At 46.4% G+C, this 26,688-nt stretch overlaps 1 protein-coding gene across 3 annotated transcripts in view; it reads right to left on the reverse strand.

The window, feature by feature from the left end:
* Positions 1-14,716, reverse strand: part of EI24 (EI24 autophagy associated transmembrane protein) — a 35,809-nt gene extending 21,093 nt beyond the window's left edge. Inside the window, exons 1-2 of one of the 3 annotated variants that reach the window (XM_034754625.1) lie at positions 14,560-14,716; positions 1,316-1,463 (exon numbers count right to left, since the gene is read on the reverse strand). In XM_034754625.1, coding sequence (XP_034610516.1) covers positions 1,316-1,357 — 42 coding nt within the window. In that variant the 5' untranslated portion in view covers positions 1,358-1,463; positions 14,560-14,716. Of the gene's footprint in view, positions 1-1,315; positions 1,464-2,868; positions 2,956-10,049; positions 10,188-14,559 lie in introns of those variants that run through there. The other 2 variants (XM_034754627.1, XM_034754628.1) reach the window with 2 other exon arrangements.
* Positions 14,717-26,688: the final 11,972 nt, after the last annotated feature.

Consider the following 26,688-nt stretch of genomic DNA (forward strand, 5'->3'; position numbering starts at 1 on the left):
ATAGTGGCCTTTCAAAAAAAAAAATTTGTAAACAAGACCTCCATTTCAGGGGTACTAAATTGTGCAGTAGTTTCCCTTTCAAGGAAAATCTCACAGTTTAGGTGGGTCTGAGAGGCTTATATGTAAAACTGATGTATATAAAACTGCAGGTGTGCATAGCATTTTAAAAGACAAGGGCCCAGCCTCAAGGAGCTCAGTCTAGTGCAGACAGTCAATTAATGAAGATAACGTGTCACAGTTGCGGGATAACAAAACAAGGAAGTGGAGGAAATGCTCCTGAGACAGCGATTTTGGCACACGCTAAAAATAAAGGCTATGTTTCTGTATTGCTCTATTTTTTACGTCATCTTGGCCATGCTCAGAAGTGGCAACAGAGAGCACCTGTGGTGAGATCAATGGTGGAAGGACACTCAAAAGTCATGAGCTTCTGAGGTAGAATTCAAAGGAGAATAGAGAGGCTGTTAGGAGTAGCAAAGAAGGGAGCAGTTGTTCTCTTTGGGACAGTTTGGCCACCTGTCCTGTGTTCCCTCAGCTCCCATCATTCCCTCAGACTGCAATTTGGATGAAAGCCAGCAACAGTACTCAAGTCAGGAGGGGAAGCCAATACTGTTAATTGTAGCCAAGGTTCAGTTCAATACATTACATCAACTATTTTCAGTGGCCCAGTGACCTAAATCATAAACATTTTAGTCACCTCTAAAAGGAACAGTAGAAAGTAATTTGTCATTTATTTTTTTTAAAAGGTGTAATTTCTTGTTGACTTCCCACTATTTATAGCCCCTCTCTCAGAAGCCAGAGAATCGTTTCTTTCCTTGTCTGTTTTCTCCTATCTGGCAAAAAGTGCTTTTTCTCCTGCCAATTTGTATATGAAGCTGGAATTAACCCAGCTGGGTTTCTTTACTGCCTTGTTTGTAACACAAGCTGATAAGCAAGATTGTCACAGCCATTTGAAGCGTAGTTATTAGTTTCTTAATGCTGTGCTATCAATAGAAGTATCAATCTACAAGATAGTGTTTCAAGGATCTCCCAAGAACTGGTGCATTTTATTTGTAATTTCTCACCAAGAGTGGGGAGTTAATACAATTTATGATGCATCTTTACACATGATATATTCTTTATTCTTAGTCCACCAATGGATACATGGAAAGGGAGGCACGCTAAGCATTAAAGAACAGGATATAATCTGAATATTCAAGACATATAATATTGATTGGTCTATCAGTCTATTTTGCCAAGAATCTCACTATGCCACTTATACAAGGGGAAAAAAAGATCCCGAAGAGATTCTGGGCTCAAGAAAAACTGAGAGACTTACCCTGACGAGATCATGAAGGAAGGTTTTCACACTGTCTGCCATCTCTACTCCAGCATCACCTCTGATTCCAAAACTATCAACTACAGGGAGAAGGGAAGAGAAGAGCCCAAACCTCTGTCATCGTGCAGAGATGGGAAACTGATGGAGCCTGGCAGAGAGAAAAGGAAACATTACCATGTTAAATGTGAACAAAGAATTCCTGGTTTACACATTGATGTGTGTAATGGAATTGTAAGTTTAATAGCATCTCGGCCATTTTAAACAGAAGGCAATATTTGTCCAGGCGACATGAGTAATTTTAACACTTACTACTATATTAATGTGCAGCATTTCTGAAGAAAAGGCATGACAATTGTAAAACACATCAATCACCTCCTCTCCCACCCCCAAAAAAAGATGGGCACAGGGCCTCTAAAGGTTTGAAAGTTGTAAAATTCAGACTTTTGAACTAATGAAATAAAGTTCTGCATTAACTCCACTCGTCAGTGTTGCAACCCATATCTAGGAATGAAGCCATATACCCTGAAAAAGCTCCAGCTAGTACAAAATGCAGCTGCCTATCTGCTTACAACACAAGTCACCATGAGCACATCACTCCAGTACTCTGCTCTCTGCAATGGATCTCACCAAACAACTGTCCAATTCAAGATATCTATCCTGATATACAAAGCTCTCCATGGGATTGGCCTCTACCTACTCAACTGATTACTTCTAAAAAGCTGTGGTTAGGGTTGCAGATTTGTCACAGTGGTGAAAAAGTCACAGATACCATGACTTCTCCGTTTGTCCATGACTTCCATATGGGAAGGTTCTAGGTGGGTCGCCCAACAACCTGGTGTAGAGAGGAGGTTGCGTGGGGGAGTTGGAGAGCTAGTTTACCCTACACTCACCCCAAGCTGCAGTTCCTGAGTCCCACGGGGTTGGGCCCAGCTCCCTGCTCCAGGCACTGCAACCTGGCACACGAAATGATAGAGGAGCGGCCGGCCAAATTTCAGTGAATGGCAGTGTGACCTTTTTCCGGAGCTAAGGACTCTTTACACAGGAAGACCTAGTGTAGTCTACGGGCTGGTCTACACTGGGGGGGGGGGGGAATCGATCTAAGATACGCAACTTCAGCTACATGAATAGTGTAGCTGAAGTCGAAGTATCTTAGATCGATTTACCTTGGGTTCTCACGGCGCGGGATCGACAGCCGCGGCTCCCCCGTCGATTCCGCTACCGCTGCTTGCTCCGGTGGAGTTCCGGAGTCGATGGGGAGCACGTTCGGGGATCGATATATCGCGTCTTAATGAGATGCGATACATCGATCCCCGATAAATTGATCGCTACCCGCTGATACGGCGGGTAGTCTGGACGTACTCTACATCAAAGAAATAAGTACTGCAGGAGGTAAAGGGCAGGCCAGAAGAGACAGACAAAGTGACTTAGGGCTTTGACTACATTAGGGATTTGTGCACTGTCACCTGTATACATTGATGTAATTACACCATAACAAAACCCAACATAGGTGTGCTGCACTAAACTAAAGAGGAGTTTGCACCAGTAAGACTTACCCTGACTTTGAATATTCTTTAGTGTATTCCGTAACTTCGTAATACAAGAGGTCACCACATCATAGTCTTCAGTGTTATATTTTAGCTGAGACATATTGTGAATTTTTTATTTTTTGCTTCTTTTTAAAAAAGCAGATTTATTGATTTTCAAGACTAATTGGTGTGGTTCTATGGTATTTTGACAAAAAAAAATCCTGAGTGACAAATTCCTAGTGTTAAGGAGTTGCCTAAGTGCTAGTACTGGCTGCTATGCCATTCTGGCTTCATCAGTTTCTCTAGAATTTAAGCTTTTAAGTTTTTTCTGGTTAGGAAAACAACCCTTCTGGTTAGGAACAAAACACTTCAAATACCCAACCAACACAGTGTCTGCAGACAGTCTAAAATAGCAGATCTGACGTCTAATAGTGGTAAGTTAAATGTCAACATTGTTAACTATTTAACTGCTGAACATTTTAACTCTAAATATTCAGATATTCTGAATCTGTGGACAAATCTGAGTACCACAATTATTCTCCAAAAACTCTGTTTGAGACAGACTTTAAAACACAGCTGTACCAAGGAATTTACAAAGCACTGCTGGCAACTAAACAATTTGTCAACCTATTCCAGCATGCTGCACAGCTTTTCACGTTCTTCTTCCTGCAGGAGCACACAAATGCTCAGCCATAGAAGTGAATCATTTAATTTCTACAATAACTGAAGAGTTATAAATACCCAGTTTCAGGATCTGTATCAATAAGCAACAGCCTTTAGCAGACACTGACGTCAGTCAATGATCTAAACCCTGACCTTCACACACATTCTGTTTTGCAGTTTTATATCTACCGCATTCAAACCAGACATTGTGTTGATCAAAGCAAGACTCTTTGGGTGTGTCCTTATCTCTAAGCACCAAAACTCAGTGACCAAAACTAATCTGGGAATGGTATTTGTTGTAAGAGCACAGAAGGTGGCAAAACAGATGGGCCATAAGATGGAGTGGGGTCTAAGAGAGGTAGACCGGAACCTAAGCGAAGATGATGATGTCTGCTAGTATTAAACATTTAACTGGACATAGAGATCTGAAAATAATATTTCATCTGTGAAATAGCCTAGTAGAAAAACAAGAGATCTCAGAATGAGTATGCAGGATGAAAGGACAGTTATGAAATACGTAAGAGCCAGTAAGGCAGAAATTACCAAGTGACTTGGGAGTCAAACATTTTTCACAATCATCATAGAATCCCAGAATATCAGGGTTGGAAGGGACCTCAGGAGGTCATGTAGTCCAACCCCTGCTCAAAGCAGGACCAATCTCTCATTTCCTCCTCCAGTAGTATACACACACACACACAAATTAAAGGGAAAGTATGGCAGACACATTTTATTCCATAAATGTATCCAGTGAAATCTTCTTCTATGAGATTTTCCCACTCAATTTTTAAAAAGGAAACACACTGGATTTCTGACCTGTGTCAAATAGAAACCCATCTTGTTTACAGTCCTACATTGGCCTTCCATGGCTAAAGAATCACTAGTGTTGCAATTCTGAGATGAGCCTTCTGCCTCCAGCCGTAGGCTCAGGATGGTGATCAGCAGATGACTCTAGTGTCTATGTGCATGTGTCCACAGAAAGTGGTTTATGATAATCCCCTAAAAGCTCAAATCAGAAACATGTTTCTATACTAAAAATATTCTCCCTGCAAGTCCTATGCTATCACTAGTTTATTATAAGGGATGTGTGGCCCAGTGGACTGCCTGGATTGGGAGTCAAAGGACCTGGGTTCCATTCCCAGCTCTGTCACTATCCAGCTGTGTAATCGTCATCCTCTCTGCCTCACGTGTAACATGGAGACAATGATAACCTCCTTTGTAAAGAATTTTGAAATCTACAGATGAAAAGCACAATATAAAAGGATACCTATTATTATTGTAGGGTCTCAACTCCTGTGCTCTTAGCACTAATTACTCCAAACACTCTCACCATCAAATTTTGAGCCTTCGGCTTCTCTTAAAGTGTCAAAAAAGCACTGGTCCAGCATGTAAATCATCACCTAAAGACTATGGACTGTACTAATCGCAAAACCCACTGAATCACTCCATCTCCCAGTTAAGGGAAAAAACAAGCTGCTAACCTCACTCTTTCACTAGTGACGGAGCAGAAGGGCTAGTTCATTCCTGAGTGGTCTGTGTTACAACATTCGTCACTTTATCATCTTTGTTGTCATATAATTAAAACACTGAATATAAGCCATTAATGCTTCAACGCATTTGTCCTCATCACAAGAACGAGAACACAGTTCAAAATAACTAGTAAACTCTCCTCAGAGTCCAGGTCTGGAATAGCAGAGGGTGCCGCAGGCTGGGATAGACGTTCAGAAGCAGAACTATATAAGGTAATCCTGCACAGAACCAGCCTGGCTTGTGACTACCTCTAACCCATGTTATTAGTCCCTCAGTTTCATGAGCCCTAAGTTAACTCACAAATGGACACAGTCAACCTGAAATCAATTTTTTAAAAACGTGAAGTAGTTTTTGGTCCCAGGGCTGACCCTGACAATTTCTGCGGTTTTGAAGTTACATTTTCCTGTTTTTAAAAATCTCCCCCTCCCATATTGCTGTGTGAAAGATTCATACAGAGGAGACAGAAACGTTTACAATGCATATAATCATCAAACTGACAAAGGTAGAGAAAAAAGTGTTTTCTCTGATCTCTTTCAATTATCGCAACGTTCTGTGTAAAAAAGGTTCAGGAAGCCCCCACCCCTCAGCAGCTAGAACATGTCTCCGGGCAGCCTAGGGGTTACAGTCTGAAGCAGCAGCCAGAGGGAGACAGGGAGAGGGAACCTGGGGCTGGGCACTCCACCGCTTCCGACTCAGGGCCCTCTTGAGTACTTAAGGATGCTGTTTGCTACCTGCAATCTGGCTAACACACTTCTCTGGGTCTCCTACCACTTTGTCCCTCCTCAAGGCACATCAAGGCTTTTGGTTATCCTGTGCAATGGGAGCCACAATGCTGCCTGTGCACCAGCCCCCTCCTGGTGATGAATCCTCCTTGCGTAGTCCCTCCACAGTTGTGAGCACAGGTCCATCTCCCTCTGCTCCCTGCCCCACTGCACTGCAGGGCCTCTTTTTAAACCCCTCCTCCCACTGGAGCATGCCCAGCAGGCCCACCGGGAAGGGCTTCTGGGGCCCAGAGTTGTTCCTGTATCCCCATTCCATCGTAGGAGGCTAATCCACTCCATCACAGTGCCCTTTTAAATTAATTAATATCAGGGTGGATAAAAATCAAAGATTTTTTAAAAAATAAAATAAATCAGATTTTTTTATTTAAATCAGATTTTTTTGATAAAATGCTTTTTGAGGAAAAAACCTATCTTAAGAGAGTTTTAATAGTTTAAATTATAGCTCAAAGATATCTCCCCATGGAATAGGGATTATAAATTCTAATTCTATAGTATGAGACAATATATTAATGTAATGTTTAAGAAAAGTTTTGTAAATGAGTTCCAATAGTTCATGGATTAGGGACCCAATTTTATGGGGTTCCAGGGGCTTCAGTATAGATTATTTAGGTTAATCTTTCTATCTACCCAATGGGACTCAGTACTCAGTCTAGAAAATACCATCAGAGAAGCTTAGTTTTGCAGTTCTCAAACTGTGGATTTGTGTCTCCAGAGATAACATGCTTGTAAACAGCAAAAATGTTTATAAATAAATAAATAATATACAGAGGTGAGAAATAACAGACCTCAACCCTATTGTCCCTCTGCAAATTTGTGTATCCAGAGTCAATCCCTTACCTCTCTCAAAGTGCAAAGTTTCAAAAAGTTCAATGAATAGAAGATTGTTGAGGGTGGAATAGATCTGGACAAGGAGAAGAAGTCTGAAGATAAATGTGAGAAGGGAGGGACAGTCAGTAGAAACAAAAGTGAAACTGTTTGAGCAGCATATTCCAGAAGTCTTGAGGACTTTCTAAGTGTAGCCTTCATTGATTTGAGATCTACCATACCATTGTCTCACTAGAAGGGAAAACTTATAATGGCAGCAGGCCATAAGAGAGACCCAGTTTGGGAACAAGAACCATTCAACAAAAATATATGTTTGCTGATGATGTTTTAAAGCAAGTCACAGCAGTGAACTGGTGGAAATCACTTAAATACTTGGATTCAGAGACTGTTGAAGTGATAATCTCACTTTTAACAGCAGTAGCTTCTTCTGCCGGTGTAGAAAGAATATTTTCTTCCTTTGGACTAATTCATTCCAAACTGAGGAATCGTTTGGGAGCTGAAAAAGCAGGAAAGCTTGTTTTTCTTTTCCAGATTATGAACAAACAGGAAAATGAAGGTGAAGACGACTGAGTTAGCTGCAGAAGCCAATATGTTAAGTTTCTCATATTGATCTCGCTGACAGTTGATTTAATTTTTTTTTTTAATTTCATTTAACTATTTTAGTTAAAAACAATTTTAACAAAAACAAACCTGATTTTAAAAAACTTGAATGTTTAACTAAATTCAAAAATTCATATGCTTGTTTTGTTAAAATATTATATGTTTGCTGTTGAAGAAAAAAATCCAGAATACATAACGTTGTTGTTTTAGCAAATAAAACAGTTTAAATGGCTGTCTGGTGATGTTCTCCTCCTAATACAGCCTGGCAAGAAAATCCTCCAAATATTAATGATTAACCTGTTGAATTGGAGATTGTTCACCTCCCAATGACTTCATAAATATCTGCTTCAATTATCTTTGGTAAATGAAATAACCAAACATTCCTTTTCTGATAGAGCTGTAAAACTAATCTGAAAAGTTTTCAAAATAAATCCCCGTTTAAAAATGTATAGCGTGTACCTTTTAAAAATGAAACCTACATCTATCTTGAGTTGTGAAGACTATGTATTAAGGTTATAACAACCAACAAGAATGCACTTTTATGTAGAAATCCATGATTAAATCGAGTCTTCCTGATTAAATCATGATTTAAATCAAATCCACCCTGCAAATTATATTTCATTATTGTGGTTTCTTTAGAATGCAAAGCTTTAGCTCAGATTTTTAAGTTGTCACCCCAAATTTGGGCCCCAGTTCTGTAATCAGATCCACATGGGGGCACTCCTGAGCCTCTGCAGAACCCCATTCTGCACATTCTTATTTCGCTCAGCCTGGTCTACATTTAAAACGTAGGTCAACATAGCTACATCACTCAGGGGGTGTGAAAAATCCCACCTTTGAGTGGTGTAGCTACGCCAACCTAGGTTTTAAGTGTAGATGCGACTGAAGGAGGAATGCTTCATTGACCCAGTTTCTGTAAGCTTAGGAGGTGGAATTCCTGAAGCAATGGAAAAACTCCTTCCATTTCTGTAGTCTGTGTCTACACTATGGAGTAACGGTGGCATAGCTACGGCACTGTAGTAATATTGCTGTTGCATAGACATGGCCGCAGTGAAGTCAATGATTATACTAATGCAGCGATTTCTAACCTTTTTTCATTTGCGGACAGTCTGCAGACCCCCAGGAGTCCACGCATCACAGGTAGAAAACCACAGTTCTATGGTAACTACAACCTTTCGCGGACCCTTTAGACACAGTCTGTGGACCCCTAGGGGTTCGCGCACCACAGGTAGAAAACCACAGTACTAATGAATCTGTGTCAGATAAGGACATGAGTCACATTTATGGTTATAAATGAAAGTGTTTTTTGGCAATTAAGCTAATAGACAGCAGAAGCCCCTCAGCTGGGATGGGCCAAAGGACAGTATCATCCCAGTTAAGAGAGAAGTACATGAATAAAGTCTAAAAGAATTTAAGTGGAAAAAATCCTGGGCTGAATAAATGTCCAGGAATAAAACGGATGATGGCTGTGCTGAAACAGCAGAGCTCTTCTCTTCACCTGCTGGCATTGGCTGAACACTTCCTCAGCAAGTGGCATTTTTCCAGTTCCAGTCACTATCATTAAGCCAAGTCAGCTCCCTAACAAATGTTCTTAGAAAGGGCCACCCCAGGCTACCTGATCCCCTACAAAGCAGCTGCGCCCACTGGATTTAGCCTCCAATTCAGCACATCCCTATAAAGCAGACACACCACACACCCCCAATTCAGTGTGTCCCTATAAAACTGCCTCCCCTTCCCCTGTACATCCAGGTAGACAATACCCCCCACTCCGTGATGGGGGATTCTTCCCCACCCTTCTCTCCTGCGGAGAAAGGACCCACTCGGTGGCTATGGGGCCCTCTCCCCACAGAAACGGGGTAGCACCCAACAGAGGGAGACAGGGCAGGTCGGAAGAGGAAGGGCAAGGAGTTCGGGGTAACCCCAGGCAACCCAGAGCGAGGACGCTGGGGAGGGAGCCCTATGGAGTTGCCTGGGGTGAAGACAAAGGAGATGAGGCACCTGAGGGGGAAAGCATCTGGGCCGGGACATGCAGGCAGGTCGGGGGAGTGCCTGGGGCAGGGCATGGATGTCACCCACAGCAACCGGGACAGGGAAGGCTGGGTGCCCAGGGGGTGTCTAGGATAGAGCACCCAGGGCAGAGCAGGGGGCAGAGAGTAGGGGGAAGAGCACGGTGCCAGGGGCAGGGAGCGGGGAGTAGAGCGCAGTGCCCGGTGGCCAAGAAGCAGGCGGTGGGACATAGTGCCTGGGGCAGGGAGCAGGATGAGGCAGGAGCAGAGCGCGGTGCCTGGGACAGGGAGCGGGACGGGGTGTCAGGAGGTGTCTGGGATAGAGCACCCAGTGGAGGGCGGGATGGGGCAGGGAGCGGGGGGCAGAGCGCGATGCCCAGGGTAGGGAGCGGGTGGCAGGATGGGGTGCCCTGAGGTGTCTGGGATAGAGCACACAGCGGAGGGCGGCACGGGGCAGGGAGCGGTGCCCAGGACAAGGAGCAGGCAGCAGAACGGGAGGCAGAGCGCGGTGCCCGGGACAAGGAGCAGGCGGCGGGACGGGGTACCCGGGGATGCCCAAGATAGAGCACCCAGCGGAGGACAGCACAGGGCAGGGGGCGGTGCCCGGGGCAGGCAGCAGGACGGGGTACCCGGGGGTGTCTGGGATAGAGCACCCAGCGGAGGGCGGCACGGGGCAGGGAGCGGGCGGCGGGACGGGGGGCAGAGCGCAGTGCCCGGGGGGCAGGGAGCGGGCGGCGGGACGCGGGGCAGAGCGCAATGCACGGGGGGCAGGGAGCGGTGCACGGGGGGAGGGAGCGGGACTCACCCGGAGCTGCCGGCGGCGGGGAGACGCTTCCAGGGCTACACGGCTTCCCAGGCCGGACTTCCCAGCCCAGCTCGCCGGGCGGCCGAGACACACTGCGCATGCGCCAGCAGCCTCCCCAGCCTTGCAGCACTCACGGCGGCCGCCAGGGGAGCTCGCTGTGCGGCGCCGGCCTGAGGCCGCGCATGCGCAGCCCGTCCCCATCAGGGGCGCAATGCACGGGCAGCCGCAGGGAGAAAGGCACAGCCTTCAACGCCCCCTACTGAAGCAACCTTGGGGCTGGGGGAGGCAGAGTCTGGGGCTGGGGGCCCCAGGGCCTGGGCATATTGCTGGGGCCCGGGGCCCCCCTCCAGCCTAGTGCTGGGGCTGCCCATGGTGGAACACACACAACAGCTGAGCCTGGCCCGGTGCCCCGCATGCCAGGCTCCCACCAGCGCCCTGCCCCATCACAGAACTCCTGGGTTCTATTCCCGCCATGACCTCAAGCATCTCCGGACCCATTCCCCCTTCTGTACAAGGGGGAGAACACAGACCCATCTCACAGTTGGGTTGTCTTTTTGTCTATATTACATTTCTTACGATTCATAATTGTAGTTGTATTCATGGAGATGGACCCCGTTTCTCACTCCAGTTTTGCACCAGATAACTTCAGTGCAGCTGCTCCTGATTTATGATGGTACAACTCACAGGAGAACCAGGCCCAGGATCTTTGACATCTGATCCTGCCACTTATTCCCCACCTGAAGACGTGAAATCCACTGTGACATCAGATTCATTTCCCCAGCCTTTCACTGTGGTCTTATAGAGAGGATTATGCCTAGGTCTTCACTGCAAAAAATAGGTTTGTTTTTGCATTAAGATAGCTATTGCAATGTAAAATCCTAGTGGAGACAAGGCACGGGTAGTTTTTACCTTGATGTAGCTTGTTGGAGTCAACCCTCTAAGCCCAAACTGGGGTTAACTTGGACTAGCTACATTGATGAGCTAAGGATAAAAGACAGGGAAGGAAAATTCAGTAAATGACACAAGCAGAACGGTTTGTAATTTGAACATGTACCTGTTTCCCACAAAGTGGCAGTATGGGTCTCTGAGTGAAAATGAGGCCTGTGTTTCTGCTCCTATGGGCAAAGAGACCATGCCCTATGTATCACCTCCTCCTATGATGGCTTTAGAGCAGATGAGCCAATCTGTATGCATACCAGCAGTTCTACATACAACATCCTCTCCTTTCAGCTATTAATGCACCATAATATTAATTAGTGTGGGGGAGGGTTGTGACAGCTTTATGAAGAATATTGTTACATTACAAAGCACTCACTTATTGAGGGTGGGGCTAAGTCTCTGTGAAGAGTAAGGAGGAGCAGAGGGATGGACAGGGTATATGACACACATGAGCCTCTCTCAGTGCAACAGATGGTTCTTCCTCTTAACTGAATAATAACTGTGCCCTGGGCAATAAACATCTCAGGATGTCTGCCCAGGATGTAGTTATTACCTTGTAAACAGGAAGTATCCTGCAATTATCTCATTATAACAAGCCAATGCTCTGGACTAGTCAGAGCATTCTGAAGCCAATGAGTGTAGAGTAACTGTGTGAGGGGACATCACCCCACACTCTTCCCTTCTCCAGAGCTTAGAATGGCAACTGGTTAAACAAGTGCATTACTCAGTTAACACAGTTCTATGTTTCTCAATTATCTCAGGGTATGTCTACACTACAGCAGCGACAGCAGCACAGCTATGGTTATTCAGCTGTGCCACTGTAGTGCCACAGTGTTATTGCTTCCTGCATAAATAGACAGGGGTTTTCCATTGCTGTAGGTTAGCTGCCCCTCTGGGAGGCAATAGCTAAGTTGACAGAAGAAAAGCCGCATCTACGATGGGGGTTAGGTCAACCAACTACGTTCCACCGGGAGCAAAATTTTTCACAGCCCTGAGCGAAGTAGTTAGGTCGATCTAATTTTTAAGTGTAGATTAGGCCTCAGAGTTATTCCCTAGGACAGATCACCTCATCTTCATCATAGGAGATATGCTAACCGTTGGTATTTGAGGTAGGGCAGGACTGAGCTAACCCTACGAGCATTGATTCAGGAAGTGAAGACAGGATTAGTGGTCTCTGCACACCAAAAAACAAACAAAAAAAATTCTTATTGCAAACAAACCCACCCACCCCAGCACAGCAACCTTCCTCCATCTACATATTCATCCTTACGGCCCCTTTTTCTGCTCAGCCATTGGCAGCAGGCTCCTCCAGCCCCAGACAGGGAGCTCAGATCCTTCACACTAGCTATAGTGCTGTTATAAAGGATTCTGGGCCACGTTCCGAGAATCCTAGTACCTGCTGCAAAGTGAACTGCAACAGAAACTCTCCAGAAGTGTGGCAGGAAGTGCACTGAAGGAGAAGAAAGGCTTTGGACCAACCTACTGGAGAGTAACCACGCCAGCCCTGGTGCTAATCTGCTATCACCCTTGGAGCTATTCATGCTTAGCCTGTTCCTAAGTCTTTTCCTGTTGTGTGGGCATGTTCCTTAAAAAGATAGATACATTTTTAAATTCTTCTGGCACATTCACAACGGTTTAGAAATCTTATCTAATGCACCTTCCCCAGAACAACCGTTCTGGTCACTTCTCCCTATTAAAGCAACAAGCAAAAAATAATAATATTTAACCATGATTCAAAAGAAAATACACCCCAGTTCACTGGGCTGCCAATATCAAACTACAGCCTGCAGAATGAAACCAGCTGATTTCTGCTAGATACCTTCCATCAGATCTCTTAATCTTCTAAACATCAAATATGTATCAGAGGCCTGCAAAGCCCTGACCTTGCAATTGGATCTGCGGAGTCAGGCCCCTATGTCTCCACAGAGCCCCACTGAAGTGTACTGGTTTATGCACAGAGACAGTAGCCCACCTGCATGGAGGCGAGTGCAGGATTGGGGCCAAATGAGCACCACATGACCAAAATTCATTAGAAGTCATTTTGATTTTTACTTCCGACTTCAGGAGACATGTAGCCAAGAAACTGAAGCACCAATACACAACATATGATGATTTATAAGTAGCACTTTCAACAGTCCCTTCTGCATCCAGCCCACTTTCAAACTATTATGAAGTCTGGGTTGGTTATCTTCCCTTGCAAATGTGGTTATCAGTTTTACACCTTTAGAGAGAAAATTAAGGTAGCAATACAGGGTTTTTTTATTTCTTCAAGTTTGGTCTCGGGTCCCTTCAGTCCAAGCATAAGACCAAGGTCAAGTTCAAAGTTGATGTCAGAATTTGAGTGAGCAAAATTTAATGACTACTCAGTTTGCTGTCACTTCCTCATTCAAAAGCCCATTCACAACTTGGTTGACGGCCTTACAACTAACAACCACCCTGAACTTCCTGCAATTAGAATATATATATCTCACCCTACAAACAGGTTTCCTTATAGCATTCAGAGATTGCAGAGATGGTTAGATACCATGGTGATGAGCATGGTATAAAATGAACTCAAAAGCTCCATCCCCCTCACATATGTCCCTAATCACAGTTTTTTTCCCTGACTGAACACTTTAGAGATTTACAAATAATTCAGTTTTAACAGCTGAGCAGTAAGTGGGAAGGCACAGGCACGCTTTGGCAGGATTGTAGCTATTAAAAGTTTAGTAAACTAGACTGAATGAATGGCTTGTCAACCAGATATACAGTTAATATCTAAATTAGGGTCCCTACCTGTTGTATGCTTTTATTTGTACCATGTAGGAAGAAAAGACCCTAAAGATCACACCATCTGACAGACACCGGCCAACAGATTATTAGATATGGTACGGCACAACTCCTGCCTGTGCAGGGAAAAAGGTATTAACGTCCTCCCTGACACACACTCCCAGAGAGAAAGCGCTGCATTGCCCAACCTGGCACACAGAGACCCAAATTGTGGCTCACGTTCAGGGTTCCTAGAAATCCATTTGCCACAGAAAAACGTGCAATTTGCATCTTTACAGAGAATCTTTAGTTTTTACATTTTGTGAAAAAATAAAAACATATCCAGCGGAACTCCGTTTATCTGAGCCTCCGTTATCCAGCTCTCCGGATTGACCAAACCAGGGCTGACAGCCCAAGACCCACTGCCCAGAGCTGAAGCTCTCCAGATTATCCAAATTTCTGATTATCCAATCTGGCCCCCATCCTAATTAGAGCGGATAAACAGAGTTCCACTGTATTGTGGCTAGGGAAACTAAAGTTCAGCATTTCATTTTAATCGTGGGAAAATGCAGATTTTTATGTTTTTTTAATCAGAGAATTTGGAGGGGGGGTTAATCACAGGAAACTAGGATCCCTGCTCATGTTTCACCCAGCACCCACCTGCATGCAGAGGGAAGAATCCCCTACCATATTTTCAACACACAGGTATGTGCCCTTGCTCTCTGCCTTACACACAGCCTGTCCCCATCAGAGTCCCAATGTTTTCAGCACCCAGAACCAGACATTTCCCACTCTGCCTCCCTCTCTGCAGGCTGTGACTTACCTCCTGGGGCTCCCCAGCTGGCCTTCACTGGGGTCTCCACGCCTGTTAGTGTGTTAAGTGCTGGGATTAATTCCTTGTACAGGTCCAAAACAAAGCAGCTCCCCTGTCCCAGGCCCTGGACATCTCTGCACAGAGCATGTCTCTCAGGAGCACACTGGGAAGTGTAGTTCTTAACCTCTCCTGCAATGTGGAACAGAAATAATACGAGTCAGCTACAGAGCCAGATGGATACGCAGAGCTGTCTGGGAAATGTAGTTCTCGAGGGTCGAGATGACAGGCTCTTTCACAGCATCCTCTGAGTTTCTGGGAAATGGAGTTTAATGTCTAATTAATACTAACTGATGCTATTTTTAAAGCCCAAATGTCCTCAGACCACCCTCCGTGTTGCAACACACTTAAAGGGCAAAAGCAACTTAAATTGGTGCCCAACGTTTAAACACTGTAAAAGCAAACTTTTATAAAAGCTAAGAGCAGTAGCTATGTTTGCACAATTTTTTTTCGGTTCCAAAGGAAACAGCTGGTTTTAAACAAATGACCCTTCCTCTTTAGTATTTGCAACTCACATTCAGCTGTCAGCACCTGAAAGTGACGTTGACCATAAGTGAAAAAAGGGAAGCTGATTCGGTTGTAGGGTGACCAGATAGCAACTGTGAAAAAATGGGACAGGGGGTGAGGGGTAATAGGTGCCTATATAAGAAAAAGTCCCCAAAAATGGGACTGTCCCTTTAAAAACGGGACATTGAGTCACCCTATTCGGTTGGTTTCCATTGTGCAAACTGGAAGAGATGCAGAAAGTAAACAAACAGCACAAATAGGGACAAGCACTTCGGGGTTTTAAAATTCTTTCACTTCTGATCATCGGAGGCGTTATTAATACAAACAAAGAAATGTATTTCCTTGCGACATATATTTTTGTTGCTTTAAAACCATAATAGAATAAAGGGGAGATTGGGAGAGGGAATCCAATGTGAAAAAGAAACAGAATGTAGACATTCCAAAATAAATATAACAGTAATAATACTTTGCATAGCTCAGAGGCCTCCACCTGAGGATCTCAAAACATGCTGCTGAATTTGGCCTCACAGCACTTGAGTGAGGTACCTCCATATTGCCACAAATCAGCAGTCGTGTACAGCTTCCTGATTGTCACTACGCTTAGCACCATGGTCACTTGGAATTTCACAGCTACATCATACACTTAGCTGACAATAATCTCCATTAATCCAGGGCTGCCCCTGGTTGTTTAAATCTGTTCTTGGAAAGGCCGGTCTCCGCCAATGTTCTGCCATCCTGTTTCAGCACACAGGAAGCTGGCCTCCGGCTGACTGGGAGCGCTTTCCCCAGTGTTGCTCATCTGTCCTCACCACCTGGCTTGCTAGCGTGGAGCTGGGATGGAACAGTCTGCTGGCCGACTGCAGGGATGTCAGCTCCCCCAGTGACTGGGGGAAGAGAATAGGAGGGTTGCAGGGTGAAAGGTCTATCTCCCCTCCTTCTTCCCCCCTGCCGGGAAAGGGTGACAGCACAAAGAGACAACGGGAGAAGCCCCCAGGTCTGGAATGCCCCATTCCCAAATGAGGGAAGGAGGCAAAGAAAGGAGCAGCCAGAGCTCCTCTCCTCCCTGGCCAAGGAACAAAGAGGAGAAGTTGGAAGGCGCACAAAGGCCCTTGCTCCAGGAGCACTGGGCAACCTCAGGGGCTTGGCTCGTTTCCATAATTAGCCACAGGAAGCCCCCTGAAATGCAGGCAGCCCTGAGCTAATGTGGGGATGTGACAGACCCCAGGGGACTCCTTCCCACTTCCTATCAGTGCTTGGGGATACTATTGTGGCAATTCCAGAAATGGGGGCACCGAACAGCTCTGGGTTTATCTTTCCTGACAGAAAAACACAGAGCGGAGTCCTGGGTCCCTTGGAGTGGACACACAGCCATGGGGATGGCACAGGGACCCTATGGACATATCCAGGTATCAGGCAGCTCTGCTGGGAGAGCCAGGAGCACTCACCTTTCAAATCATGGGATCACAGAGGTTAGGGAAGGAAAATGCCAACCCAGTCAGACCTGGGGGCCCAGGGCAGGACTGGCCTCTACTGTCCAGCTGTGAATGTGCTGACCCAGTGTTAGGGACTCCCACCCCTTCCCTCTGGGAATGTCCCCATGGATTCCCCCACTGAGCAGAGCTCACTGACTGGAAATGTTCAGAGACCCATGTCAGCATTTCCCACTTTAACTCCTCCTGGTGGGGCCCCTTTGCCAGGTCTGCCAAGTGTCCCTCACGCATAGGCAGCCCCACACTGCCCAAAGCTCTTCATGGCCTTCACGCATCCCACACAGCTGCAGGGATTCCTCTGCAGCAGCTTCCCCCCACCTGCGGTGCAGGGTGGCCTCCCCTCTCCTTGTCCCCCCAGCTGGTGCCCAGCCATTAGGGAGGCAGGAAGAAGGACATAAGAACGGCCCTAGTGGGTCAGACCAATGATCCGTCTAGCTCAGTATCCTGTCTTCCAGCAGTGGCCAATGCCAGGTGCTTCAGAAGGAGTGAACAGTACAGGGCAATTATCAAGGGAGTGCTCTGCTGCTGAACGCACCATCTTTCCCATCACTTATAACACCAAGGCCCAGCATTTTGGGGCTCCTAGTTCCAGAGTCCCAATTAAATTCCAGTTGAGTAATTATTTCATCTCTGCTCTCACAAGTGAAGTAGTTTCATTCCTGAATGGGAGACCTGCAACCCAAGATGCGGCAGGCAGGTGTATTGAGAGCTCGCTAGGTGGCACTCTTCTCTCATAGGGAGGATTGAACCAATGCTTCAGTAAGGTAGCAGGCTCGAGAACTGTCATTGCTGATCAGAGGAGTTTTGGGAGGGCCACTGATCTCATTCTCCAGCTCCATATGCCCATACCCCCATGCTCGCCAGACTCCGTTTAAATAACAGGTTACAGTTTGGGGGGAGGGTTTAGCTGCCACCAGCCTCCTGCTGAAGGAAAAGTGGGGCCCATTAACTGACGCTGGGCCATACCAACATTTGAACCTGTGTGCCGCGACAGTTCTGCAGACAGGCCAGGGCCCTGCACGGTGATGGATACTCTTCCTTTCCCTCCAGGTATTTAACTACAGAATCCAGACTAGCCGGAAATATTAATATCACGTAAGTGCTCAAAACAGCAACCGCATCATTCCGTCTTCAGTGTGGAGCTCTAGGATGCCTGCCAGGAAAAGAGAATAATGAAGAGGAGAAGAAATAAATTCAGTCACTTCTCCAACCCAGATATTATTTGCTCTTTCCCTCTTCCCTTTCCTTATTCTCTTTTTCTTTTCTTTCATCTCCAGTTCATTCTATGCACCTCCATGCAAATTCTGTACTTTTTTATTTATTTATTAGCAGATCCAATAAATTGCTCCAGAAACATTTTTGTAGCGCTAACTTTACAATTCCACCAAGAACAGGCATGGTGCACACACATTTCAATGCATAAGCTGGCCTTCAGGAGACCATACACTAGGGAGGTGTCTGTCTAGTACAGCAGCAGTTTAACGATTTCCCCCTTCAGTATTCACAGAAAGTCCTCAGTCTCTGAGGTTCCGTGGCAAGGGATAATTCTTTCCCACCAAACTCCAGGAAATTCCACCAGGTTTCTAGATAAATATCCTTTTTCCTTCTTGCCCATAGAACTCTGACTTGTTGGGTCAGCTTTTCTGATGTTACCCATACTTTCTGGAACCAGTCACTAGATATAGAGGAAGTCACATCTCTTCCACCACCTTGCAATTGTGATTCTTGCTGAAAATCACATACAGGTAATTGGTTCTTTGTAGGTCTTATACAGTGCAGAATTGGGGGGGAAATACCCTGCCAGGTTATCTGATAATTGGCAACCCATTGTTTCCTCAATGGAGTCTCCAATCTCTTTCCAAAATATCCTAATTTTTAGACAGGTCCACCATGTGTGAAGAAATCTGCCTGTTTCTTAGAGTCTTTCAAGCATTTGCCCATCCCCATACCAGAGATGCAGGCTCTTGAGAAAAGGGGACCAGTGAAGGACACAACATAACTAAGGAGCCCAGAGAGAAGAGATTAGAGTGAACCTGTGATCTTCAGTCCAACACATTTTGCTGCTGTCTCTGTTAAGTTTGTAGGATGGCTCTGGGCTCTGCCTTGTGCTGACTAAGGACAAAATGATAGGTTGAGAAGTATTTTGTGGCATCTCCTACTAGGGACACCCTCAGGTGTCCCTGTCCCACTGGGTAGCGGGGGGAGGAGGGGAAACTCCCTGAAGAGCTCCCTTCCCAGTGAAAACCCTTGGCTCACAGTGATGTTACATGCACATGAAGCAGCAACACCTGTGCCTGACTCCACCTCTTCAGATAGTCACTCGACTAGCCCAGGCTGAGATACAGTGTCCTAGTGGGGACCGGGTGTATATGATAGGTCAATAACTCCTTTCTGTGTTTGATTTCATGGTGCTGCACCCACTTGCTCTCTCCTGGGCTCCACTGACTTTCCCCATTTATCTTCTCCCTCCATGGGCCCAAATCACTTTCCATCTCTCCTTCCCCAGCAGTGTTAATGTGAGGGGGGGAACCAGTTGGCTGCTTTGTGGTGTCCTCCGTCACTCCAGTGTGCAGCATGGTGTGGGACGTGCATTCATGCAGAGTGCAGGAGCCCAAGACCTGAGCAGTCCTGCGAAGCGAACCTGACCGTGCTGGAGACCTGCTGCTCAGGATCTAAAGAGGAGGCAGCATGCTTTGTTCCATCAGAAACATGAGGCTGTCAGCGCCGTGATCTAACCCATTGTGTTCGGCACAAAGAAATCGCCTTGATGTTTCCATTGTGCTGCCCCAGACAGTGCAGCATGAATTTGTCACCGTGCCACCCAGCTGTGGCCTGAGAGCAAAGGCATTTACTGACAGGGCGGTGCTCGTGAGAGCAAACCTCTTGTCCATCCATGGACACATGGGTACCACTATGGAATGGAACAAGCCTGGAGTGATAGCCTCACCATTATCCCCCTCCTGTCCCGGCAGTGCCATAGAGCTCCATCAGTGTGACGCACAGTGCGAAGGGAACGTAATGGGATTTTTATCATTACTACTTACTGAGTGCTGCACGCAGCATAAACTCTGCTCCATGGAGTTTACAGTCTAAGCTAGACTCATGCTAGACAAACAAGTGACATTTCAAAGCAATATGGAGATTTTATTTTTTAAATCGATGATGGGTTAGGCAAGAATTTTTATAAGGGCTAATTTTTCATAGGAAATTTCAAACTGAATTTCAACTTTGGCTCATAGAAACACTACAGGCTGCATAGAGTGAACGTTGAAAAAATGCAACAGACTTTTAGTGGGTTTAAAAATTATAGCAAACACTAAATATTAAGATCCCCACACAGATGCTCCATCCACGCTGCTCTTTCCGTATGTTCTGGAAAATGAAAGACAATTTTGCAATTGGCACCTGCTTTGCTCTCCCCAGCTGCTCCGTTTTAGCACCACGAGTGGGTGTAAGAGTAGATTTCAGTATTAATCATCTATGTTAGTGAACGTCCATACTGAACTCGCAGTTCCATAATGTATCAGCCGGGACCGGCTCTAGGCACCAGCAAAGCAAGCACGTGCTTGGGGCAGCACAATTCCAGGGGCGGCATTCTGGCCATTATTTTTTTTTTTTTTTTTGCTTGGGCAGTTGCGCTCTCAGAGCTTGGGGCAGCAAATTTGTTGCTTGGGGCAGCAAAAAACCTAGAGTCGGCCCTGGTATCAGCTGAGGGATGGTGAAATGTAATTTTCTGGTATTTGCTATGGATGAGAGAAGCCAACACTCTTGGGTGAGAAACTCCAAACCTTGTGGGGTGGGGAGGCATTTCCCGTTTACCCCCAGCCACAATGTGAATTGTGGGCAAAACTGGGAATGTCCCAGAATGGCCCATTGGAAAAGGCTCAGACAGTCAACCAATGAGTTTAGTCTGGGTGTCACCAGAGCACACTAGATTCAGAGCCAGCCAAGCATCTGAATCGAACGACGAGGCCAAGGTTTCCAAAGTTTGTTAGTGAGCAGCTTTAGCTGTCCCAACCCCTAGGTGCTCCTGGTACAGATGTCCTTAACGTACTGAGGACAAGCTTTTCAAACCGGCATCAGGGTTTTAGTGCCAACGCCTTCCCTTCAATGAACAGAAGTTGTATGGCTTAGTCCCCTGCACGGCTTTGGAAAGGCCAACCCTAAGACCCCCCAAGTGATATTCGATAGCACCTGCTACCTGCCTTTGGCCCACTTTTTAAGTTAAAGCTTCTAAATGTGATACACTGGTCAGTATGTATATCTTCCAAGTGACTACAGATGTGGAGGAGATACTCTCCTGTGGTTTAGCATGTTTCACATACACATTCCTAGCTTGGTTACCTTCAGATAGCTACCACATAATACAAATGAGCAAGGAGTACAACAGTTTGGTTTGGCCCAGTGATTGTGGCCTCTTAGAAGGATGAGTGATAAAAGAAGAGCATGTTCCTAGGAATCAGCTGTCTGTCCCAAACCATTTAGTGTCTGTCTCCATTACGAAAAGCGGCTGTTAAAGGGATGTCCATTCGATGAATATAACATAGTCAAGAATGTTTAAAATAAGCCCTTATCCATTTGGAATCCCCCCTCCACACACCAATAGAAAGCCATTCCCTTCTGCGTTGCAGTGGGGTGACCCCGCTGAAGCCAAAGGTGTAAGAGGATGGATCAGCCAGGGTGGCTTGAAGTCAATGAGAGGAGAATTTGACCTGGAATTTGTCACAGGGCCTTGACTCAGCTGGAGTGCTGTGCTCTGGCTGTTCTGGTCTATGGTTAACAGCTCCAGCAACGGAATGGTTGGTTGTTTGGTTGTTTGAAGGACCATGTGCTGTGGCTGGTAGTTGGAAGCTGTGAGCTTCAAAGGAAGGTTTGAGAGCTAGAAGCCTCTGGTAAGTGGCTGAGCCTTAATCAGTGGGCGGCAGGGCCGTCCTTAGCCATAGGCAGAACAGGCAACTGCCTAGGGCCCCACGCTACCTGGGGGCACCGCTCTGCCCGGAGCCCGGACAGACGGGAAGCAGTGGAGCATTTAACAGCAGGGCCGCTGGGTCCTAGAGAGAGCCGAATGCAGCACAGTCTGAGGGAGGGGATTGGCTGCTGGGGTCTCTGGGAAGGGAAGGGGAGGGGTGGGGGAAGGAACTCACCTATGAGTGTGACTCTTTCCCCCGGCGTGAGGTGAGGCAGGCTCGGCAGCTCTGGCACCAGTATCCTTTGTTGTCCCCAGGGCCGGCTCCAGGTTTTCTGCCGCCCCAAGCGGCAAAACAAAAAAAAAAAAAAAGCGCGGCAGCACGATTGCACCATTCCACTCTTCAGTGGCAATTGGGTGGCAGGTCCTTCGCTCCGAGAGGGACTGAGGGACCCGCCACCGAATTACTGCGCTGCAGACCCAGACGTGCCGCCCCGATAGCGGCTGGAGTGCCGCCCTTTGGTATTGGCAGCCTCAAGAACCTGCTTCTTTAGCTAGTGCCTGGTGCCGGCACTGTTTCCCACTTATTCTGTAGCTACATCTGTCGTGCTTCCCCACTCCTTCACAATTCTGCAGTGCAATTTCCTTTGTTCCCCTTGCTTTTATCCATAATGGCTGTTCAGTAAAACCACTTTTCCCTGGCTGATGGAATTGATCTGCAAAGGGATTTATTAAATGCAGCATTTGTCAGAGCTGTTTTTTAAAAGATATTTAAACCCACTTGCTTTACTCAAAGGGAATATTTGTGCTTAGGCTTGTGCATCCTGTGTGCCTTCTTGGTGGCTAGTAAGAGGTAATAAGATCACAATTATTCCTTTGAGGTCGTGGATTAGTCCAGGAAAGGAGAGACGAATTAGGTGGCCCATGCTAGGAGATTCCCTATGCATCTACCAGAGGGGGGGAAGAGAAGAGATGGAGGGCAGGGAATAAGTCAGTTCAGCTTGCTTATGGAGCTACAGCAATAACTGCAGTTGTGTATCCAGTTGTGTATGTATCCCCACTCTATCACTGAATTGTTTTCTTCCTAACCAGGAGTCAGATTCTATTCTATTCATGTTCTTCAAACAATGCCCATCCCTGACGTATGTGAGCCCTGGGGCCTTGACAATTTGTCCCTTATATGGACTAACCTCATTCCTTGGATTTAAGCAAGTTATGTTAAATGATCACATTAATTTACATTTTGATAAAACAGCCAAAGTTTTATGGGTGGGGTAAAACATAGGAGTACTGTTAACTTTCTATAGCACTTTATGCTCTAAAAGAAGTTGGTGCCTAACTTCCCTTAGGCTACCACTTTTTCACAGAGGCTTACAAACATGCTTTATTTGGTTATGTTGACTGAACTGTAAAACCCAGCTCAGCCCTTTGGCCCCCACACCAGTCAGCTGACTCCTGGGACAAGGGACCAGGCTGGATCAGAGGTGCTGGAACAATTTTTATAGTGGGGTGCTGAGAGTCAGTGAACCAATCTGTAAACATAGGATGGAAACCACTTCAAGCCAGGGGGTGCGCTTCAGCACCATGGGCTGGAATGGTGATGTGGAGGGTCTGGCTGGTCCGAAGCGCATCCGAAGAAGTGGGCTGTAGTCCATGAAAGCATATGCACTAATAAATTTGTTAGTCTCTAAGGTGCCACAAGTACTCCAGTACTTTTTGCGGATACAGACTAACACGGCTGCTACTCTGAAGCAGAACAGAGTTGGTCATAAGAGGCTGGATGCAAAGGACGTGGGGACGGCTGTCTTCAACTAGAAGTATTTTAATTCTGGATCTGCTCTTGATGGAAATCTTCAGGGAGAAGTGGAGTTTCCTAAAGCCAAACCAGAAGTCGCTTATTCAGAAGAGAAATCCCTGTGAAAAGCACAACATTTTAGACTCTATTGCTTGAGCTAAAGAACCAGGTCTATTAGCTCAAAGGCAGTAGCAGACTCATGAACCTTTATATGTGATCTAGCCACTACAGACAAAGCACCACATTATGTAAGCTCTTGTTCTTTTTATTGTCCTGACTTGCCTCAATGTACCTCCCTGTACAAGGATCCTTTATCCTGCAGCTGAGGAGTGATGGGTGCAGAAAGTTTGCGGTGGGGGGGGGAAGAGTTTGCAGAGCTTCCTTCAGCTGAGGGAGAAATCTGGGGGTGGGTCTGACGGGGTCTTCTGAAGAGGAAGAGGAAATCCTGTTCTCCCAGTCCAGCTGGGACTAGCAGCTGAGCCTGGCACAGGGTAGGAGCTACCAGACGGGTTTTCCCCAGTCCTGTCTCCTGCTCCATAGTGATTCACCTCTCTGCCGGCTGCCCTGGACCCTAAAACATATTGCTGGGGAGGGTCACATGACCACTCTTGTGGCTTCCCTGTCAGAAAGTCATTTTGCTGTGGGGAAGCAAAGAAATCTGGGGGGGACATAAATTCTGCACCTGCACAGTGGCGCAGAATTCCCCCAGGAGTAAGCTCCATTCACTGGGACTCTAGCTAGATCATGCAACTCTGCTCCCCGCAGCCTCAGGGAGCTCAGCACTGACAGTGCGCCCCCTCTGTAATAAAGTCAAAGGAGTCCCTAGGTTTTTACCTACCTCTCTTTCTACAGAGACAGTTATCTCATTCCCTTTAAAGCTTTGGCCATTAAATATGTTGGGTGAGAGTCTGTGCAGAACTTGCAAGCCAAGAGCAGGGGTGCTCTCCCAAGGCTGGGCTGCTCTGGTGGCTGATACTGCCCCTAATGTAACTTAGACTTCCAAAGAAGCGTCCCTAAATTACAACAGCCCATCCTGGGCTGTCTATGGGCAGCAGCACCACCCAGAATTCCTGCCCACTGCAGGTCCCCTCCCTCCTGTCCCTAAGCATCCCCTCCAGTCCCCAGCTGGCACCCTCTATCGGGGCAGCATCAGGCACTTATGGCAGCTCCATGCGATGCCTGTACTGAGGGAATTCACCCTAGCCAGCTGCAGGGCGTACATGGGCCATAACTGAAGGCAGAATCCCTCCTGTTCTTGTGTCTTGATTGCTAATACTAGCAATCGAAGGTTGGATTTGTTTGTTTCTCAAATGACAATGTCATCAAGCTGCCCAGCAATGTGGGGCTTCCTAGCCAGGAAACATCTTTGCTCCTTGTATAAAAGCTATTTAAAAGGATCTCATCTTAATGTTACATGAGAAACAGTGTGATTTGTTATAGGAAAGAGACTGTTAGAGAGAGACTGAACGTAATTACCTGAGTGGTATACGTCCCCAAAGATGCCTAGATCCCACAGTGAAATAAGTATTATGCTGTATATGGAAATAAGCAGTGAATGAAATCTGTACCCTTCATGTTATGCGATATTCTGACACTATTACAAATCATATTTCAGCTCTTGACAACAAAAACAGCATTGAACCCAGACAGGTCATTATGGGAAAAGCCTGGCTTACTTAAGTGCCTGTTGAGTAATGATTTGGTGAAATGGGTTGTGATGGGCGTGTCTAACTATAATAATAAGTATGAAAATAATCATCTCCTGCTTCCCCTTTGTCCAATTACAACAAATACATGCCCTAGAGAATAAGAAAGTTGCTCTGTAATTACAGACCTGTAGCACATTACTGAGATATTCAGTTGTGTCCCAATCCACGCTGTGATATAAATAATAATACTGAGAAGACTACACAGAAACATCCTTCTAAGAAGAAAGTCACTACACGGTAAAGATGGACTACATCGAAGAATAGCCATCATACACTGAGCTGGGATGGACCCATCCCAATATGTAAAATCTGGGGAAAGGACCGACTGGCTGGTATGAAAGGTGGAGATTGGGAGGTAGATTTAAATAAGGCTATTTCTAATTACCCTCATTTTCAAGTTCCTGATCTGAAAACCAAGATCTGGTAGATATAAATAGATCTGCACAGTGTCTTCTGCTATCCCATCCATCCTGGGTAACTGTAGCAGCAAAGAATAGGTTAACACCAGGTCAGCGGAATTTGCTGGAAGAATAAAAATTTGTCATTAAAGGGCAGATGGAGTTCTGCTAACTATCAGCTGATCCACGAGGGCAGCTCTAGCAGGGGTCATGGTGTTTGATCTACACCGGAGAGAATGGTGCTCTCAAGGCCAGGAATGTAGGGTGATGTTGAATCCAGCTGAGCTCCCCAAAGACAGGATTCTGATTTCTCAGTTTCAACTCCCCCTGGATGGCAGAGGTGCCTTTTGTTGGGGAATTCTGCGCAACACAGAATTTGCGCAGAATTCATATTCTGTGCAGAATGACATTTTTTTTCTGCAGAATTGGCACTGGCTTCCACTAGGGGCCACTGGGCCCCACAGAACCCGACTCCTGAGCTTGCAAATAGAGGACACTGCTGGGGGGACAGGGCAGGGGAGCTGGTGTTCCCAGCATGCCCTGGGCCATGGCCCCACAGTAAGTGGAGCATGTGGCCCGGTGGGGATAGAGGTCCTGCACACTCTGGCTACTGGGCCTGAACCTTATCTGCCCAGGGACAGGAGCGGCCCCGGAGACCCGGCTCTCACAAAGGGTGAGGAAGGGTGGGGCCTCACCACATCCTCCAGCAGGACAATAACAAAACTGCACGGAGCAGAGCCTGCGGAGAGTGGATGCAGTTGTCTGGGCCGGGAGGGCCCCACGCAGCCCCCTCCAGCACCCCCCCCAAATATCCCTTCCCAGTACACACACCCCTCCAGCAGCCCCCAAATACCCCCTCCAGCAGCCTCCAACTGTACCCTTCTCCAGCTCCCCCTCCCCCCAGCAATGTCCTCTACTTGGTAACTTTAAATATGGTAACCCTGTGGGGGCAAGGTGAAAAACCAAGAATCAACTAAAAGACCATAAGGACAAAAGACCATGGGGAAAAATTTCCCCTCAAGATGTGCTCAGCTGGCACATGTGACAGACGCAGACGGAGGCACCCAACAAAAGCATAAGAGAGAAACAGGAACTGGGTTGTTGTAGGGGTTTCTTTAACTCTCTACTCCAGGGGGAAGCTTTTTTGATTGTCTGTATTGTTGACAGGTATTTTGAAATAAACCAAAATAACTGAAACAGGCGTGATTATATTGTGTTATTTTGACAAATAAAATATGCAGAATTTTAAAATATTGTGTGCAGAATTTTAAATCTT

The sequence above is a fragment of the Trachemys scripta genome, chromosome 21, assembly GCF_013100865.1.
Source record: "Trachemys scripta elegans isolate TJP31775 chromosome 21, CAS_Tse_1.0, whole genome shotgun sequence".
Classification (NCBI taxonomy): Eukaryota; Metazoa; Chordata; order Testudines; family Emydidae; genus Trachemys; species Trachemys scripta.